The following is a 19,017-nucleotide window of genomic DNA, read 5'->3' on the forward strand; positions in this document are numbered from 1 at the left end:
GAACTCAGAAATCCTCCTGCCTCTGCCTCCCAAGTGCTGGGATTAAAGGTGTGTGCCACCAGGCCCGGCTGCTCCATCCCATTTTTAAATTGGAATATTTGTTTTTTGTTTGTTTGTTTGTTTGTTTTTTTTTTTTTTGAGCCTAACTTCTTGAGTCCTTTATATATTTTGGATATTAGCCTTCTATCAGATGTAGGGTTAGAGAAGATCTTTTCTTAATCTGTAGGTTGCCTTTTTGTCCTATTGACAATCTTTCTTGCCTTACAAAAGCTTTGCAGTTTCATGAGCTCCCATTTGTCAATTGTTGATCTTAGAGCCATAGAGTATGTTCAGGAAATCCCTGCCCTCCTCTGCACTTCCCTCTGCCCCCCTTGCCAATGCATTCCAGGCTATTTCCCACTTTTTCTTTGATTCAGTGTATCTGGTTTTGTGTTGAGATCTTTAATCTACTTGAGCTTTGTGCAGTGTAATAAATATGGAAAAATTTTCATTCTTCTACATGCAAACAGACAGGTAGACCAGCACCATTTTTTGAAGATGCTTTTTTTTTTTGGTCCACTGTATAATTTTGGCTTTTTTTTTTTTAACCAAAGATTAAGTGTCTATAGGTGTATGGGTTCTTTGATTCTATTCCATTTATTGACCTGTTTGTCTCTGTATCAATACCATGTGGTTTTAGTCACTATTGCTCTGTACTACAACTTGAGGTCAAGGATGGTGATTTTCTTAGAAGTGCTTTTACTGTTGAGAATTTTTTTGGCCAATCTTGGTTTTTTGTTTTTCCATATGAAGTTGAGAATTGCACTTTCCATGTCTGTGAAGAATTGTGTTGAAGTTTTGATGGGGATTGCACTGAATGCGTAGATTGCTTTTGTTGAGATGGCCATTTTCAATATGTTAATCCTACCAATCTATAAACATGAGAGATCTTTCCATCTTCTGAAGTCTTCAAATTTTTTTCTTCAGGGACTTGAAGTTCTTATCATACAGATCTTTCACTTGCTTGGCTAGAGATACACCAGGATATTTTATATTATTTGTGGCTATGTGAAGGATGTTGTTTTCTTAATTTCTTTCTCAGCCCTTTTAACATTTGTATAAAAGAAGGCTACTGATTTGTTTGAGTTAATTTTATATCCGGCCAATTTGCTGAAGTTGTTTATCAGTTGTAGGAGTTCTCTGGTAGAATTTTGGGTGACTCTTATGCTATTATGTTACACGCAAATAGTGATACCTTGATTTCATTATTTTCAATTTGTATCCCCTTAATCTCCTTTTGTCATCTAATTTCTCCAGCTAGAACTTCAAGAACTATATTGAATAGATAGGGATAAAGTGGGTAGCCTTATTTTGTTCCCGATTTTCGTAGGATTGCTTCAAGATTCTCTCCATTTAATTTGATGTTGGCTATTGTTTAACTGTGTATTGCTTTTATTGTGTTTAGGTATATGGTATGAATTCCTGATCTTTCCAAGACTTTTTAACATGAAGGAGTGTTGGATTTTGTCAAAGGCTTTTTCAGCATCTAATGAGATGATTATGTGACTTTTTTCTTTGTGTTTGTTTATATAGTGGATTATGTTGATGGATTTTCATATATTGGACCACCTTGCATCCCTAGGATGAAGCCTGCTTGATCCTGGTGAATGATTGTTTTGATGTGTTCCTGGATTCGGTTTTCAAGAGCTGTATTGAGTATTTTTGCATCCATATTCATAATCGAAATTGGTCTGAAGTTCTCTTTCTTTGTTGAGTCTTTGTGTGGTTTAGGTATTAGAGTAACTATGGTTTCATAGAATCAATTAGGTAGTGTTTATTCTGTTTCTGTTTTGTGGAATAATTTGAGGAGTATTGGTATTAGCTATTAGCTCTTCTTTTAAGGTCTGTTAGAATTCTGTACTAAAGCCATCTGGCCCTGGGCTTTTTTTGCTTGGGAGGGTTTTTTTTTTTTTTTTTTTTTTTTTTTTTTTTTTTTGTTTTTTTTTTGATATTTATTTCATTTACATTTCCAATGCTATCCCAAAAGTCCCCCACCCGCTCCCCCACCCACTCCCCCACCCATCTTGGCCCTGGCGTTCCCCTGTACTGAGGCAGATAAAAGTTTGCACGACCAATGGCCGACAAGGCCATCCTCTGATACATATGCAGCTAGAGACTTGAGCTCTGGGGGTGGGGGGTACTGGTTAGTTCATATTGTTGTTCCACCTATAGGGTTGCAGACCCCTTTAGCTCCTTGGGTACTTTCTCTAGCTCTTCCATTGGGGGCCCCGTGTTGCATCCAATAGCTGACTGTGAGCATCCACTTCTGTGTTTGCTAGGCNCCGGCATAGTCTCACANGAGACAGCTATATCTGGGTCCTTTCAGCAAANTCTTGCTAGTGTGTGCAATGGTGTCAGCGTTTGGAGGCTGATTATGGGATGGATCCCCGGATATGGCAGTCTCTAGATGGTCCATCCTTTTGTCTCAGCTCCAAACTTTGTCTCTGTAACTCCTTCCATGGGCTTGGGAGGTTTTTTAATGACCGCTTCTATTTGCTTAGGGTTATAGAACTGTCTAGATAGATTACCTGATCATGATTTAACTTTGGTAGGTAGTATCTGTCTAGAAAAATCATCGATTTCATCTAGATTTTCCACTTTTGTCAAGTATATGCTTCTGTAGAAGATATGATGATTTTTTGAATTTCATCAGTTTCTATTGTTATGTCTCTCCTTTCCCTTCTGATTTTGTTTATTTAGAAAATGTCTCCTTGAGGGTTTATTTATCTTGTTGACTTACTGTATAGCAATAAGTTACATCTTTGTTTCTAACTGGTTGATTTCAGCCCTGAGTTTGGCTGTTTCCTGCCCTCTACCCCTCTATGTTGTTTTGCTTCTTTTTGTTTTAGAGCTTTCAGGTGTGCTGTTACATTGCTAGTATAGTATCTCTCCAATTTATGAAGGTACTTAGTGCTAAGTTTGGGAAATGCTGTGCTTCCCCCCACCCTCCACCCCTGTTTTTTTTTTTTTTTTCATTGAATTCTAGAAAGTCTTTAATTTCTTTATTTCTTACTTGACCAAGTTATCATTGAATACAGAGTTGTTCAGTTTTCATCAGTATGTGGGCTTTTTGTTGTTGTTTTTTTTTTAATTTAATTTTATTTTTTTTAAAGATTTATTTATTTATTATATGTAAATACACTGTAGCTGTCTTCAGACACTCCAGAAGAGGGCATCAGATCTCGTTACAGATGGTTGTGAGCCACCATGTGGTTGCTGGGATTTGAACTCTGGACCTTCGGAAGAGCAGACGGGTGCTCTTACCCACTGAGCCATCTCACCAGCCCTTGTTTTTGTTTTTATTGAAGTCCCGTCTTAGTCTGTGCTGATCTGATAGAATGTATGTAATTATCTCAATCTTCTTGTATCTGTTGAGGTTTCTTTTGTGTCTTATTATATTGTCAATTTTAGAGAAAGTTCCATGAGATGCTGAGAAGAAGGCATATTCTTTTGTTTTGGGGTGAAATATTCTGTATATATCTGTTAAATCCATCTGGTTTATGACTTCTGTTAGTTTCACTGGGTCTCTGTTTAGTTTGTGTTTCCCTGATCTGTCTATTGATGAGAGTGGGGAGTTGAAGTTCCCCACAATTATTGTGTGAGGTACAATGTGTGCTTTGAGCTTTAGTAAAGTTTCTTTTATGAATGTGGGTGCCCTTGCATTTTGTGCATAGATGTTCAGAACTGAGACTTCATCTTGGTGGAGTTTTCCTTTGATGAGGATGAAGTGTCTTTCCCCATCTCTTTCGATTAATTTTGCTTCAAAGTCTATTTTATTGGATATTAGAATGGCGACTCCAGCTTGTTTCTTGGGATTGTTTGCTTGGAAAACTTTTTTCCAGCCCATTAATAGGAGATAGTGTGTATGTTTGTTGCTGAGATGTATTCTTGTATGCAGCAGAATGATGGATCTTGTTTGCATATCCAGTCTGTTAGCCTGTGTCTTTTTATTGGTAAATTGAGTCCATTAATGCTGAGGGATATTGATGACAATGATTGTTAGTTCCTGTTATTTTTATTGTTAGAGGGGTGTGTATGTGTGTGTGTGTGTGTGTTTCTTATTTTGGGTTTGTTGTGAGATGATTAATTTCTGGTGTTTTCTTGGGTGTTTTTACCCTTCTTGTGTTTTGCTTCTAGAATCCTCTATAGAACTTGATTAGTGGAAAGATATTGTTAAAATGTGGTTTTGCCATGGAATACCTTGGCTTCTCCATCTATGGTGATTGAGAGTTTTGTTGGTTTTAGTAGCCTGGGCTGGTATCTGTGGTGTCTTAGTGTCTGTATGACAACTGTCTGAGATTTTCTGGCTTTTAGCATCTCTTTCCTGAAACATTTGGTGTAATTCTGATAGGTCTGCCTTTATGTGTTACTTGGCCCTTTTCTCTGACAGATTTTAATATTCTTTCTTTGTTCTGTACATTTAGTGTTTTGATTTTTATATGGCATGAGTATCTTCTTTTCTGGTCTAATCTATTTGTTGTTTTGTAGGCTTCTTGTACTTTTATGGCCATCTCTTTTTTTAGGTTAACAGAATTTTCATCTATGATTTTGATGAAGATGTTTTCTGGCCCTTATAAAGTAGGTATCTTCATTCTCTTCTAGTCCTATTATTCTTAGGTTTGGTCTTTTTCAGTGAGCTGTGTGTTTTGGGCTAGGAACTTTTTACTCTTTATATTTTCTTTGACCAATGTGTGATGTCACAGATACATACTGATTTGCTTGACCTTTTTTTTTTTTTTTTTTTTTTTTTTTTTTTTTTTTTTTTTTTTTGCCTGTATGAGTTCTAAGAGGGGGTAGCATTCAGCTCCTCATGTCTGAGCAGAAACTACTACACTGTGTGAGCTCTCTCCCCAGGAGACAGATGAAGGTTATTTTCAGTTTTGTTTTTGTTTTTTTAAAGATTTGATTATATAGATATTTTCTAAATAGTCCAGTACACATGTGAACAGTATTGACTCAATGTTGATGCATTACTCTTAACTACAGTTCATTATTCACACTGGTCTGGTTTTCACCCGATGATCTATTTTGCTTCATAATCCCATCTAGGAAACCATGTTATATTTTGCCATCATGTCTCCTTAGCCTCCACTAAACTGTGATTTTTTTTTTTAAATCTATTTCCCTGTGTTTTATGACTTTGATAATACCAAGGAGTACATTGAGCTGTATTTTATAGAATGTCTCCTTGTTGGCATTTTCTGACATTTTTATTATGAACACAAAGGTGTGGTATTTGAGAAAACCATAGCTGTAAACTGCCATTCTCCTCATGATAGCAAGGTAACATTATTGCCATTGTTTTTACCTTGTTAATGGTTAATAAGCTTATATTGGTAATTGGACAAATGTCTGCCTACTGTTGTCTTTATCTTTTACTAGTGCTTATATTAGTCATGTCATGTTTAATCAAAAGATGTGTGTGTGTGTGTATACAGTTTCACCAAGTAGCCCAGGATTATCTCAAACTTTCATCCCCCTGCCTTTGCTTCCTCAGTGCTGCAGATTGTTCATGATAGTCATCTTTTAGGCTTCTTATTCATTTTGTTGTTAGTTTATTAAACCTAGGTAGTATGAATTGTAACTCATTTAAATGACTGCCATTTTATGACACATTCACATAGCTATATCTCTGGAAACAATTAATTCAAGCACCAGTAAAAGATAACAGAAGACAGACACTTGTTCAACTACCAATATGAGGCGGTTTCTGTAAGGAGAATTAGTGTGCAGACTGTGATTTTAAAGCCTGTTCTATTTGGACTCCTTTAAAGCTAATTGTCTTATTTCCAAAAAGGTTTTTCCCTGCCTCTTTCCAAAGAGCTTTTTAACTTTGACAAAGATTTAGGGATAAATTATTTTATTCTGCAGTTTTATTTCAACTTGTAAAAATTTGTTTCATAGAATTTTCTGAAAATAGTTATGAGGCATATAGCTAGGCATTTTGACAGACTCCTATGTTAATGAGTAGACTTTCTATAAAGCAATATTTGGGTAGGCTACACTTTCATGTGCTTCTACACTTAAGTGTGTGGTAACTACTGATAAGGATTCAGTTCCAATTTCGTTGTGGTTGTTGGGGTAGGGATCTATAATCTTTAAATGAAGATATGCGCTGTATGCATTTAGCCTTAATTTTAGCATGGTCTAGTTACTAACGGGTGCTTGTAGGCTTAACTTGTCTATTTTAACATTCTGAATATTTACATCCTTAAATCCTATTACATGTCAAATCTTTAATGACAATATATTACAAAATGTAATAATTGACATTTGAATGCAACCTGGCCTTGATGGAATATTGTATGATATGGTGTGGCAACAGTAGTTCACGGAAGTTGGTGTTTCGTGTCTGACAGCTGTTGATATGTCTGCCTCCTGAGTTCTTTTTGTTGTGTCTGCATGTGGAGTTTTTTCGTTTTGTGAGACTGTTTTGTTGTTGAAGCATATGTACCTAGAAGGCTGTGCTGCTGTGGCTTTCACCATTGTCCCTTAGACTTTAACATTTGTGTGCTTTTCTTCTGCTTACCTTCCTGTTTTAAGTGATTCTTTTCTTTTTTAAGGCTCTTCTCTTTTTTTTTAATTTTTAATATTTTTATTACATATTTTCCTCAGTTACATTTCCAATGCTATCCCAAAAGTTCCCCATAGCGCCCCCCACTTCCCTACCCACCCATTCCCATTCTTTTGGCCCTGGCATTCCCCTATATTGGGGCATATAAAGTTTGCAAGTCCAATGGGNAGGGTTGCAGATCCCTTTAGCTCCTTGGGTACTTTCTCTAGCTTCTCCATTGGGAGCCCTGTGATACATCCAATAGCTGACTGTGAACATCCACTNCTGTGTTTGCTAGGCCCCGGCATCGTCTCAAGGCTCTTCTCTTATCTTACAGTCCCCATTGGAAGCATTGACATTCAGAAGAATAATTGCACAGACTTGAATACAGTTTGTCTATTGGCTGGTTTGTATATTTATATTTAGCTTAAAAATCTGTCCATAGTTAATTTTTTCCAGAAAATCCCCACAGGGTACTAATCTCTTTGACTTAGTGAAATAAACAATCTAGAAAACTTAAAATTGAATGTATACTTCCATTTCCTATTGATTTATATTATGAAATTTAAGATTTGATGGGGTGTGGCCAACATGTATTAACAAAAAAAATTATTGAAAAAGAAGTACATATATATGGTTTTCCTTCAGTGTTTTTGCTAATTAAACAGTATAAAGGAAATCTGCTTGCTGGAATACTAACACAACATAGTATAAATAAGTTATCCATTTCCCATTAAACAAGTTCATCTCCTAGTAAGCACACACCTGTTTTCCAAGTTCTGTAGTTTCGTGTATACTACTTATGTAGCTAGTTCAGCTTCTTTAACAATTCCAACGTCTGGGTGGATTACAATGATAAAATAATTAACGTCCTCTTAAAAACTGCATTGTAGATATTCTTGTTTAAGTGGCCTGCTTGTGAGTCTTTTCTAAGCAGTGGCACTGGACTTAATTCCTTAAAGCCTCTTAGATATGCAGGCATGACATTAGATTTTCAGAAACATGTAGATGCGCTTCAGAGCCCATGCTCTGTAAGCCTCCTGGTCTGCAGCCTCTTGTGCCATTATTTCTGGTTAGGCTTCCAGCAGTTATGCCTTGCCCCAGGCACCAGTGATATTTATATGCCTGACATGGTTATCACAGAATTTCCCTGTGGTTCCCCTCAGCACTGGGAAAGTTCCAAGAAAGAAAGAGAAGAGCAGTCCTTTTATGCTGCCCCCATGCAGCCAACAAACTGGCCAGAGCAGACAACTTCAGTTCTTTGAGAATAAGGTCTGTTGTATTTCCCCTGGTAGTGGGAAACTGTCTGGAATGTAGGCTTGTGTCTTTGAAGTTCTCTGCATCTCTGCAGATCATGAGAAGAAGTCAAACATCACAAAGCTGGAATCAAGATTCTGATATTTCCTCTTGACTAAATACATGACTTGGTAAACTTTCCATTAATTTCTAAAATTCAGAGAAAGTGTCTTTGGACAGTTTATGGCTGCTTTGGTATATTCCTCTATGGAGAGAGCCCACTGAAATACTCTACTCTGCCATTTTTGCTGGTATCTAGTGAGAGTTTTGTATGGGCGTTGTTCTGTTTTGATGTGCTAAACGTTGGCCATCCAGCAGAGAGTCATTATAGGCAACTGTAGATATAATATTTCAGTGAAAGGGGAGGCTTCTGCTCTGAAATTGGACTATTGAATTTGTAGGTGGCCTGGAGCAGACAGTGAAGGGGTGGAGGCCGGGGGAACTGAGCTTAAGAGAACAATTATAGTCAAGGTGCGTTAAGTCATTTGTGAAACAGTAACAGGAAGTGGGGTGTTGAATGACTCTTTCATAGGGATCACCTAAGACATTGGAAAACACAGTTATTTATGTTATGATTCATAGTAGTGAAATTGCAGTTATGAAGTAGCAGCAAAAATAATTTTATGGTTGGGGGTCACCACAACATGAAGAACTGTATTAAAGGGTCACAGCATTAGGATGGTTGAGAACCACTGCTTTAGGAAAGTGGGTATGTTATTTGTGTTCCATTCGGTCTGGACATTCTGCAGTCTGGTCAGGGTTTTATCATCACCACAGAAAAGCAACCTAGAATGCAGAACAGAGAAAGTCAGAAATCAAGACACTTCGTATACATCAGTTGACAAAATGAGTTTCAGCAAAGCAAGGGAATTTCTGCTATGGACATAATTTTAACTTTTGAGTTGGTGGGAGCTAGGAGTCTGTTAAGTTACTGTACCCTAGTTGTTAGGATGTTAGCTCACACACCAGAGTCAGTCATTGGTTGTTAAGTAGAGCTAAGATAGCTGGAGAGAATGACATTGGATCTACAGTGTTCCACCCTTCCCACTGTTCAGTGACTGTGGCTGCTCCCTGGGATTTTTCTCTCTCTCTTCCTTTCTTTCTTTCTCCCAGGGCCTGGTACATTCTATAGAATCTTCTATACCCCCATTTTAATTTGTAATTTCTTCAGGGGCGGGGGGGAGCCCAGGTGTTTAGTCTGTGAGACTCAACTTTATATTTGGTCTAGCTTAGAGGAAGGTATAAATAAAATACTAACTTGAATTTTATTAGAGAACTATTAATTTGTGCTAAATAAATGACAGATATTGTGGCACAGGCCTTTAATCCCAGCACGCAGGAGGCAGAGACCAGCAGATTTCTGTGTTCGAGGTCAGCCTGTCTATATAGTAAGCTCCAGATCAGTCAAGGTTACATAGTGAGACTGTCTTAAAAAGAATCTGAACAAATATTTTCGTATATAATAAGTATAGGATGCCAATGGATATGTATGTAATAAAAAAGAACTGAGTATAGTTATAGATTTATTACACACTGGCATTTTAGTTGAGAACTAGATCTCTTAGTTGGTGTGAATGAATTTGTGGTCTTTGCACAACACTGAAATCACCTAAGTGTTCCTGTCACTAATGGTAGATATAGTGACAAGTTTTAAGAATTCTGGAATTTTGGTCTCTTTAAAAAGCACAGAAACATTATAAGAATGTGTTCTCACTTTAATCCCAAGTATGGGGATTTGGGGCTGCTTCATACTGTCCACAGCAGCTGACTAAGATTTGCTGGTGCTGTAGCTGAGGCAGGCATGTTTTGGCCAGCTGCAGATAGTTTCTGCAATTGTGTCATGTTTGGAATTCTGGGAACTTTTCAGAGGGTATGTAGGGAGGTTGGATGCAGTTCCTTTAGTAGCCATGGTCAAAGTAACCAAGGGAAATATGTTAAATTCAGGGATCTCTCTCTCTCTCTCTCTCTCTCTCTCTCTCTCTCCCCCTCTCTCTCCCTCTCTCTCTTTCTCCCTCTCTCTCTCTATGTTCCTTTCTGTCCTATCTAGTGATAGCTGGTGAAACCAGGGATGAAAGGTGGGAAAAGAAGAGCTCACAAAGCAGCAAAGATCAGCTAGAGCTAGGGGCTATATTCAGCACGCCATGATGTTGTCCTTACCCATTTGCTAACTCTTAACTCCCCACTCAGTTACCGCAGGACCAGGGCTTTTTTCATTTTTGCAGAGTCAGCTTGAACAGCCCTTTACTACATATTAAATTCCTGCTGATCTGTTCTTAAAATAAGCTGATCTTATCCCCTCTGTCACTCTTTCTCTTCTTATTACCCTTCCCCATTGGCCTTCACACCTCTCATATGTAACACTGTGTTCAGGTTTGCAGACATTCTAAAGACAGCAGTGACGTGAAATGTGGCTAAACTTCCATGTGTGTTGCTAATTTCCACACTAAAGGCTCTCATTATTTGGAACGCTGAAAAAAATCCCACTATATTTTAAAATACAATTTCAAAAACAGGTTTTAAAATGTAAACCTCTTTGCAATTTGAAAATATTTTATCTAGTGATCTGCAAATTATTATCCTTTAAAATATCTTTCCATAATTGAATTTGAAAAAGAAGGATATGATCAAAGTAGTTTAATTGCTCCCTAAGAGTATTTTACAAGTAACATATATACGTATATAAGATTATAAAAGGAGGACACTGTGTCCTCCTCACAAAATTAATTTGCTGAGTGAAATAAGCCATACAAAAGAGAGTATGTATTGTGTGGTCCTAACTGAAGTTCTGTGCCTATAAAAAGCTTTAACACCCTACCAAAAAGCCATTAGAACCAATCAACAAATTCAGCAAAGTCATAGAATACAAATGAACATAGAAAAATCAGACATGTTTCTGTGCATAATAGCTATTTGAAATTGAACCAATTATGTATCAGCTAAGAAGTAAAATACTAGAAGACAAACTAAGAAGATAAGGCAGTATGTGTTGAAAACAAAAGCATGATGAAAGAAATCAAAAACAAAAATAAACAAAGATTCTATGCCCACAAACTAGAATAATTTATATAGTCAAAATTTTTTCTTATCACCCAAAGCTACATACTGATCACGATCAAAATAGCAATTATGGGACTGGAGACATGGCTTAGTGGTTAGGAGCACGTTTTGCTTATGTAGAGGACCCAAGTTCAGTTCCAAGCACTGAATTGACAGTTCCCAACCATTTGTAAGTCTAGTTCCATGGCATCTGATGACTTCTGACCTCTGAGGGTACTAGGCATACATGAAGCGTGTGTGTGTATACACACACACACACACACACACACACACATATGTATATGTGTGTGTGTAAAAATTCATATAAATAAGTCTAAACATTAAACAATGATTTTTTACAGATATAGAACAATAATGAACTACAAATGGTCTGAATAGCCAAAAACATTTGAGAAGGCACAGTAATTAAAGACAGACTAGTGAAACAAGGGAATCCAGAAATAAGTCCATCATATAGTTAGTTTACCTTGTAGAGGCACTAGGAATACACAGTGAAGAGAGGTGTTGGGAAAAACTGGATATCTACACAAGAAACAATGAAACTGGGTATCTTACACCATCTAAAATTATCAGCTCAAAATGAATTAAAGACTTAAGTTAGATTGGGCACTGCCATAGCCTGGGCACTGCCATAGAACTAGAAGCAGAGGTAGTGAGAGTGTTTGCTGGAACATCCAAAGCACAAACAATGAATCTGAAGTTGAGCAAGTGGGAATATTCTTTGTGAACAGCAAAGAAGATAGTCATAAAATGCTAAGACTATCCAAGGAATTGAAGAAAACATGGAAACCGCACTTCTCATAAAGGATTTATATTCAAAGTATGTCAGGAACACCAAATAACCCAATTTAAAAAAAAAAACTGAAAAGGGGGCAAAGACTTGAATAGACATTTCTCTAAATAAAATACACAAGTGACAAACAGCCAGAAGCAGTTCAGCAGCAGGGTCATTAAGGAAATGTGAGCTGAGCCTCAGTGAGGTCTCACTGCATACCTGGCACGATAGGCATCACTAGCAGATATAACAAATAGTGGTGAGGATGTGAAGCAATTAGAACATCTGCACATGATTCCAAAGGCAAGAAAGGATAGCCACTGTGGAAAACAAACAAACAAAGCTTTGCTATCAAGCAACCTGGACAGGACATTTATTCAGAATGATTGATAGCAAACTCTTAATGAAATAACACTCCTGTTTCCTCCACCTCAGTAGCATTCAGACTAGCCTATATGTACTAACAACCATCAGAATAGGTAAAGAAAATCTTTGAACCTCACAGTGTTGAGCGTTCCAAAGAAGGACCTGCTATGAACAGCAGTATAGATGACTCTGCAGGAAGGGTGCTAACTGAAAAAGACCAGTCGAGTGACCCACTGCCTGAGCCTGCTGAAATCAGATACCTAAAATGGTTGAACGAATAGTACTGGAGTGTGGAGTGCTGGTGGTCTGGATGGGGTAAGGAGAACTAGAGATATAAGACTTCTACAACGTGGGTACAGTTCCTTGTGTCCATAGTTAAAACTATCCAACACAGTTAAAGAAGTGCCTATGTCTCATGTGCTGCACACATATGCAAACAATAGAAAAAAATAAAAAAACAAAAACCCACCCAAATCCTGTAGTCTAGCAGGTAAGAGCACAATTGCACCTAGATCCAACAGTCCAGTTGAGCTGAGTAAAGTCTGTTATAAACTCTGTATGTGTGCTCATTATGATAACTGGGCAGTTGTAGAAATTAATAATGTTTCCATCATATTCAGGAGTTTTAAATTGTACTAAAGAGCATTTAATATATTCCTAATTCTATGAAGTTGTTATATTTTAAAAGAATGAGTAAGAGCTCAGTGTAAAATTGGAAGTTTTAACAGGTGTAGTATCCTGTAGCTGATTGTATTGATACATGGTGCCACATTCATAAGAGACAACATGTTGGTGCTATATAGGTGGGCTTGATGTATTTACTCTGTTTGACATATGCATTATCAATGGTCAGAAACTGACCATCATGGAAATATACCTAGTTTTTTTTTAAATGTGTATAAAGTTTAGACTTTTTGTTTATAATGAAATTATTCACAACAACCTAATACATAACTCCACATGAATTTCCTAGAAACTTTTCTATGCTAAATACATAGTTATATGTAAATATAAACAAATGCACAATTGCATATAGAATATTTTCTTTTTTTCAAATGATGGAAGGACTCCTATTTATTTATCTATTTATTTTATGTGTATGAGTACACTATAGCTGTACAGATGGTTGTGAGCCTTCATGTGGTTGTTGGGAATTGAATTAGGACCTCTGTTCACTCTGGTCAACCCTACTCGCTCCGGTAGGACCCGCTCGCTTAGCCCCTGCTTCCTCCAGCCCAAAGATTTATTATTATAAATAAGTACACTGTAGCTGTCTTCAGACGTAGCAGAAGAGGGTGTCAGATCTTATTACGGGTGGTTGTGAGCCACCATGTCGTTGCTGGGATTTGAACTCAGGACCTTCAGAAGAGCAGTCGGTACTCTTACCCATTGAGTCATCTTGCCAGCCCCCAGAATATTTTCTTAAGCTGATAATAAATAGTTTATTTTTTCATTCTGAGATACCACATACATTGAATTTCCATTTTAATATACTCAAATGATTTTTTTATAACTTTCAAAATTATTGTTTTTGGAGTATGAATGTTGCCTGCAGGTTTGTCTATGAACCATGTGTGTGCCTGGTTCCTGTAGAAGCCAGAACTGGAGTTACAGACAGTTGTGAGCCACCATGTGGGTACTGGGAATCAAATCCGGATCCACTGGAAGATCCGACACTGCTCTTATTCACTGAACCATCTCTCTAACCCCTTGTTCATTGTTGCTGTTGTTTTGGTTTGGTTTTGTGTTTTGAGACTGGGTGTATGTAGTGTAGGTGGGACTCGTGCCCGTCTTGCCGTCATCTCCCAGGTGCAGGCATTACAGGCATGTGCTTATATTTGGCTTGCAAGTATTTATAGAGATCTGTGTTTATCAGGCATGTATAGTTTTCTGTTTTGTATTGTGTATGTATGTTTATCTGGCTTTGATATTAAAGTAGTACTGGCTTCTTGAGGGGGTTTGGGGGTGTTTCTTCTATGCTAAAGCAATTTAAGAAGTGTTAATTGTAGACCTCTGATACAGTGGTAGAGTTCCACTGTAAATGTACCTGGACCTGCACCTTTAGCTTGATGACTTGTTAAAATCTTAAACAGTTTAGTCACTTGATATGTGTTTCCTTATTATTAAAAGATCACCCTGAGCCCTGTCTTTGTTGCAACTACTGTATTTCATGTACTTTTGGAGACCCAGAATGTTTTATATCTGGATATGTGCTGAGCAGGCTGGACAGAGTATGAGGGAGAGTAACAGGACTATCTTAGGAAGGCCTCCTCAAGGAAGACGTTTATAGGAGTTGGAAAGATGAATGCTTTGCAGAGGTTCCAAGTTCAGCTCCCAGCATTTACATGGTAGCTCAAAACCATCTCTCATAGCATTTAATGCCCTCTTCAAATGTGCAAATATACATGTGGACAAAACACCCACATGCATAAAATACATACATAAATAAATCTTTTAAAAGGGGGAAAATATTTATGCTTTACCCAGACATAATAAGCAGCCACCAGCCACAAGAGGAACCTTGAAGGTGGAAACAGAATACTTGCAAAGACAGAATTTAGAGTCCAGAGTATTTTACAGCCTGGATATAAATGTCTGCTAAAAGTATTTGAAATGTAAATAAAGAAAATATCCAATAAAAGAAAAAAAGCATTAACTGTTTACCATTTTAATTCTCGCCACAGTCACATGAGGTACGCAGTCAGATGTCATCATGTATAGACATGTTTGAGAATTCTAATTAAAGATGTCCTAATAATTTGATAATTAGTGCTGAATAACAGGTTGGTGTTTTGTTTGTTTTGCTTTTCAGTAACATTCTGAAATAGCAACCCAGGGAGGAGACTTAATGTCTATAACATAATAATGTATTACAAAATTCATTGATGAAATTGTACCATTAGAAAAAAGGCTGTGGGGCTGGGGAGATGACTCTGCTGTCAATAACTGTCTGTAACCATAGTTTTGAGGGATCTGTTGCCTTCCTCTGGGCTCCTTATAAACCAGGCACACAGTGCTTCACATATGCAGCAAAGAAACCATGTACATAAAATAATAAGAATAAGTGCCATGATGTCTCATAACAATATATTTTTTCTAAAAGAAAAAGTAGATATATAAAAACAAGTATACAAATAATATACTTAGCACAGTGGCTTTTTCAGATAACCAGGAAAATGAGTTCTAAAAATAATTCTTATGATTATTTATGTTACATAGCATAGTTTGCATCTATTACATTGTATACTGTCAGAGCAATGCTGTCAGTGAGTGTCCCACAAAATATACCTGTCGGTGATAAGGATATTGTTTCTTGGCCTTGTTTTCTGTTAATCAATGCAATTTAGGAGTAAAGAAATAGCTTATGTTACCCTCTGATGCTAGCACACACTGTAAAAAGAAAGAATATTCTGACAGTGATTTGAAAATCTGGTCAGAAGGAACCAAAACTCAAGTTAATTGTCATAGTACCAGTGACCACTTTGTGTGCTTCTGAACGAGTCCTGTCTAAATGGCTTGGCTGAGGAGCTTGAAATCTCAGGTGTCTTTGAATATTCTGGTAGCTTTCAGGTTCTTGTAGGGAGAGGTGTTTGAAATCATTTCTCTGTGGGTTTCTCTGAGCAGCCTTGGTTGTCCTGAACTTACTCTGTAAACCGGGCTGGCCTGGAACTCACAGAGATCCACCTGCCTCTGCCTTCCAAGTGCTGGGATTAAAGGTGTGTGCCACCACACCCAGCTCTACAGTTTTTCTTTGTTTTTGGTTCTTAGTCTGTGTTTTTGTTTTTTTTTTGTTTTTTTGAGTTCTGTACTCACATTACTGATTTCCTTAAAAGACAAAAAGCATAGTATAGATTGTACTCTCACTCTCACAGTTTACTGAAAAGCTAAAATACCAGCAATTTCTTAATAGTTTTGAAAAGTAATTTGTACTTCTTTTACTCTCAATCAGAAAGAAAAGTATTGGATCTAAAGAAAAATGTCTCTCCCTAAAATGTATTCATTCATTCTAGGATTCCACTCAGCAGTACTGAACCAATAAGTCTAACTTGCACCCTTTTGTTCCTAGTGTTTCATAGAGCCAATACCATACTATATTGTTTAGAGTACCCCACCCCCTTTATAAAGAGATTAGTCCATGTTGGTACACAGGCCTTCTTTGCTTACCTTATTGCTGTTACTTCTTTATAATCCATAGTTTGAATACATTTTTTTCTCTTGATGTAGGCTGTTTCTAGAGTGTTTCTTTACCCAATGATATCTCTGTGGAAACTTATATGTGCGCTATTTAGTTACATGTTCAAAAGCATCCTCAGGAGTAGTTTTTAACCATGAATTTGTTTTACCTGCCAGAAGACACAGACAGTATTTAAAGACATTTTTGATTGGGGGATGGGTGCCACTAACATTTAGTAGTTAGAGGTCAGAGATGTTCTAAACACCAAACAAAATAAAAGAGCTCTTACCCATAGAAAAAGAGTTAGCCAAATTATCCAGAACCTCAGTCATGCCCAAATTGAGAAACCCCGTTTAGTGGCCTAACGTAGAAGTAGAGTTGATGAAGCTTATGGTATGTGACATTTTATGAGATGAATTTTCATAAAGCTTAGAGAAAATATTTCTAACGTAAGAGATGTATGGGATTAAAACCGAAGTTCCTTCAGTGATGTTGGTGATATGGTCTGACATAACTGCAGCCATTTTGTATGTAACCTCCAGGTTGCTCATATACCACCCCTCTTACTTCACCTAGGACTAATCAGCTTAAAGGCTAGCTGATAATACTTGTCTAGTTAGCCGAACATGTTGTGCCACTTCCGTGCCTGCCTGTTAAACCTTCAAACCTGGTTTTTCCTATAACATTCCTATAAGATTGGTACCATACTTAGACTCCTGAGTCCTTTTTGTGGTCCTGATTGATCAGTCTGAATTAAGCATTCAATAAATTTTCATCATCTCTGAGACTGGTGTCTAAGTGGTCAGTGTAAAGCTAATCCCAGACCCCAACAGTTCACAAGTTTAGTAGCTGTGAACAAACTCAAATGTCCAGTCCAGGTTGAGTAGCCCCAGAATTAGCTAGTTCAGTCACTTACTCACTATGAGCACCAAATCGTTAACTTTGTGGACTGGAAACTGTTGGGGCATCTCCCTCCCTTTAGAGGAGTGCAGAGAGTGATAGAATACTAGGCCAACCACTAAAAGCTGAATTACACTATTAAACATAGAGTTCTTCACAATGATGAACTTTAAATGTTAGGAGGTTTAAAGAGTTGGTTTGTGTGGTGATTAAAATGTTTAGGTAAAGACAGAGAGAGGAATAGCCTTCTTCCTGGATTCTGAAGCCCACTTCTCAGCTTTTAAGACCTATGGTTTTCTTTTGAAAACCTGATGAAAAGTTAATATCCCCAGAAACGTGTGTACATGGTCTGGCTGGTGGCAATGCATACCTCTAAAGCAGACCTCTACTACTAGTTTGCAGATTAAGAACTTTCCTAATGTCTGCAAAAAACACTTTAGAGTCCTAAAATATCTACTTGAAATCAAGTCTGAAGACGAAAACCGTGATTGTTTGTATCCTTTTAATCAACTGCAGAAAATTTAGTGATGGAGCTCAGCTAGTGACTTGGGAATGAGAAACTTCAGTCTCTCTGACTCAGGACGTGTGCATGAATGCTTTTAAATCTAACCATCCCTTTCTCTGTGTGTCTTTACTAGACGTACGCAGCAGTGCTGTGGCAACAAGCAGAGGACAGCAGACAAAGCTCAACTGGAAAAGCATGTTTTGGCACCTCTCTCCCAGAAGAAAAACTCAATGACTTTCGTGATGAGCAAATTGGACAGTTGCAAGAGCTGATGCAAGAAGCTACTAAACCCAATAGGCAGTTTAGTATCACTGAGTCTACAAAACCACAGTTGTGATACATGATCTTAACAAAGTGGCTACATTTATAACCTGTTACCTCATCTACCATTGACTCTCTAAAATATATTCTTTCAGCTACAGAATAGTCTCTTATTTTTGGACAGTATGAACAATGCATGATCAAAATCATAAATGGCGCACTTGCCGTCATTGCAATGACATTTATTTGCTGTGTGGAATGTAGTTTTATGGAATTTAATTTCTGGACTAAAGAAAGGTGTTAAAAAAGATACACTTTGGGATTATGCTGAAATTTTATTGTATATGAATTTGTTTTAAATTCTATCCCCATCAAGTGTTAGCCTCCTGATTTGTCTCTAGCTTCATCAGTTAAATAAACATATCATAATAACGGAAGATGTAGAATTCCAATAAGTTTGTTATTAGACATATTGTGATTCTGAAAGACCCACCATTTCTCCTTTAGTAGTACACACCTGGCTATCACTCAGAATTTCGTCTTTGACTCACAGTGAAAGTTTTAAGAAAAGCCTTAAGATTCAATTGTTAAGAATTTCAGTTATTGTCTAAAGGTTAGGGAGATGAAAAATACTAAGTTGGCTCATACATTTAAAAATAAATTATCTATCAAAACCTGCATGTATGTTGGGTGACCTACTGGATACAGATGTGACACAATTTTTGCCAGGCAGCTCGCTCAACTGGTAAAGTGTTTGCTGCGAGAGCATGAGGACCAGAGTTCAGATTTCTAGCACCCACATAAAAAGCAGACATGGAGGTGCAGGCTTTAATGAGAAAGCAGAGACAGGCACATCCCCATGGCTCACCAGCCAGTGTAGCTGAAGCAGTGAGTGTCAGGTTCAGTAGGAGACCTGGTCTTGAAAGGAGTAGATCAGTAGAGGAAAGATAGGTTTTATAGATTGACTGCCTGTGACACTTGTATAAAGATAGGTTCTCTAGATTGAGAAAAACAAATGAGAAAAGAGAAGGGTCTTGTGGAGGAGCCAATGTGGTCTAGGTCGACAGGCTATTAACCTGCTGGGCAGATAA

General features: G+C 37.4%; 1 protein-coding gene across 1 annotated transcript in view; it reads left to right on the forward strand.

Annotated features, from left to right (window-relative positions):
* The window catches only part of Sdhaf3 (succinate dehydrogenase complex assembly factor 3), a 57,447-nt gene extending 38,837 nt beyond the window's left edge, over positions 1-18,610 (forward strand). The window contains exon 2 of the mRNA XM_021165575.2: positions 17,799-18,610. Coding sequence (XP_021021234.1) covers positions 17,799-18,002 — 204 coding nt within the window. The 3' untranslated portion in view covers positions 18,003-18,610. The remainder of the gene's footprint in view (positions 1-17,798) is intronic.
* Positions 18,611-19,017: the final 407 nt, after the last annotated feature.

This window comes from Mus caroli, chromosome 6 (assembly GCF_900094665.2).
Source record: "Mus caroli chromosome 6, CAROLI_EIJ_v1.1, whole genome shotgun sequence".
NCBI classification, from domain to species: Eukaryota; Metazoa; Chordata; class Mammalia; order Rodentia; family Muridae; genus Mus; species Mus caroli.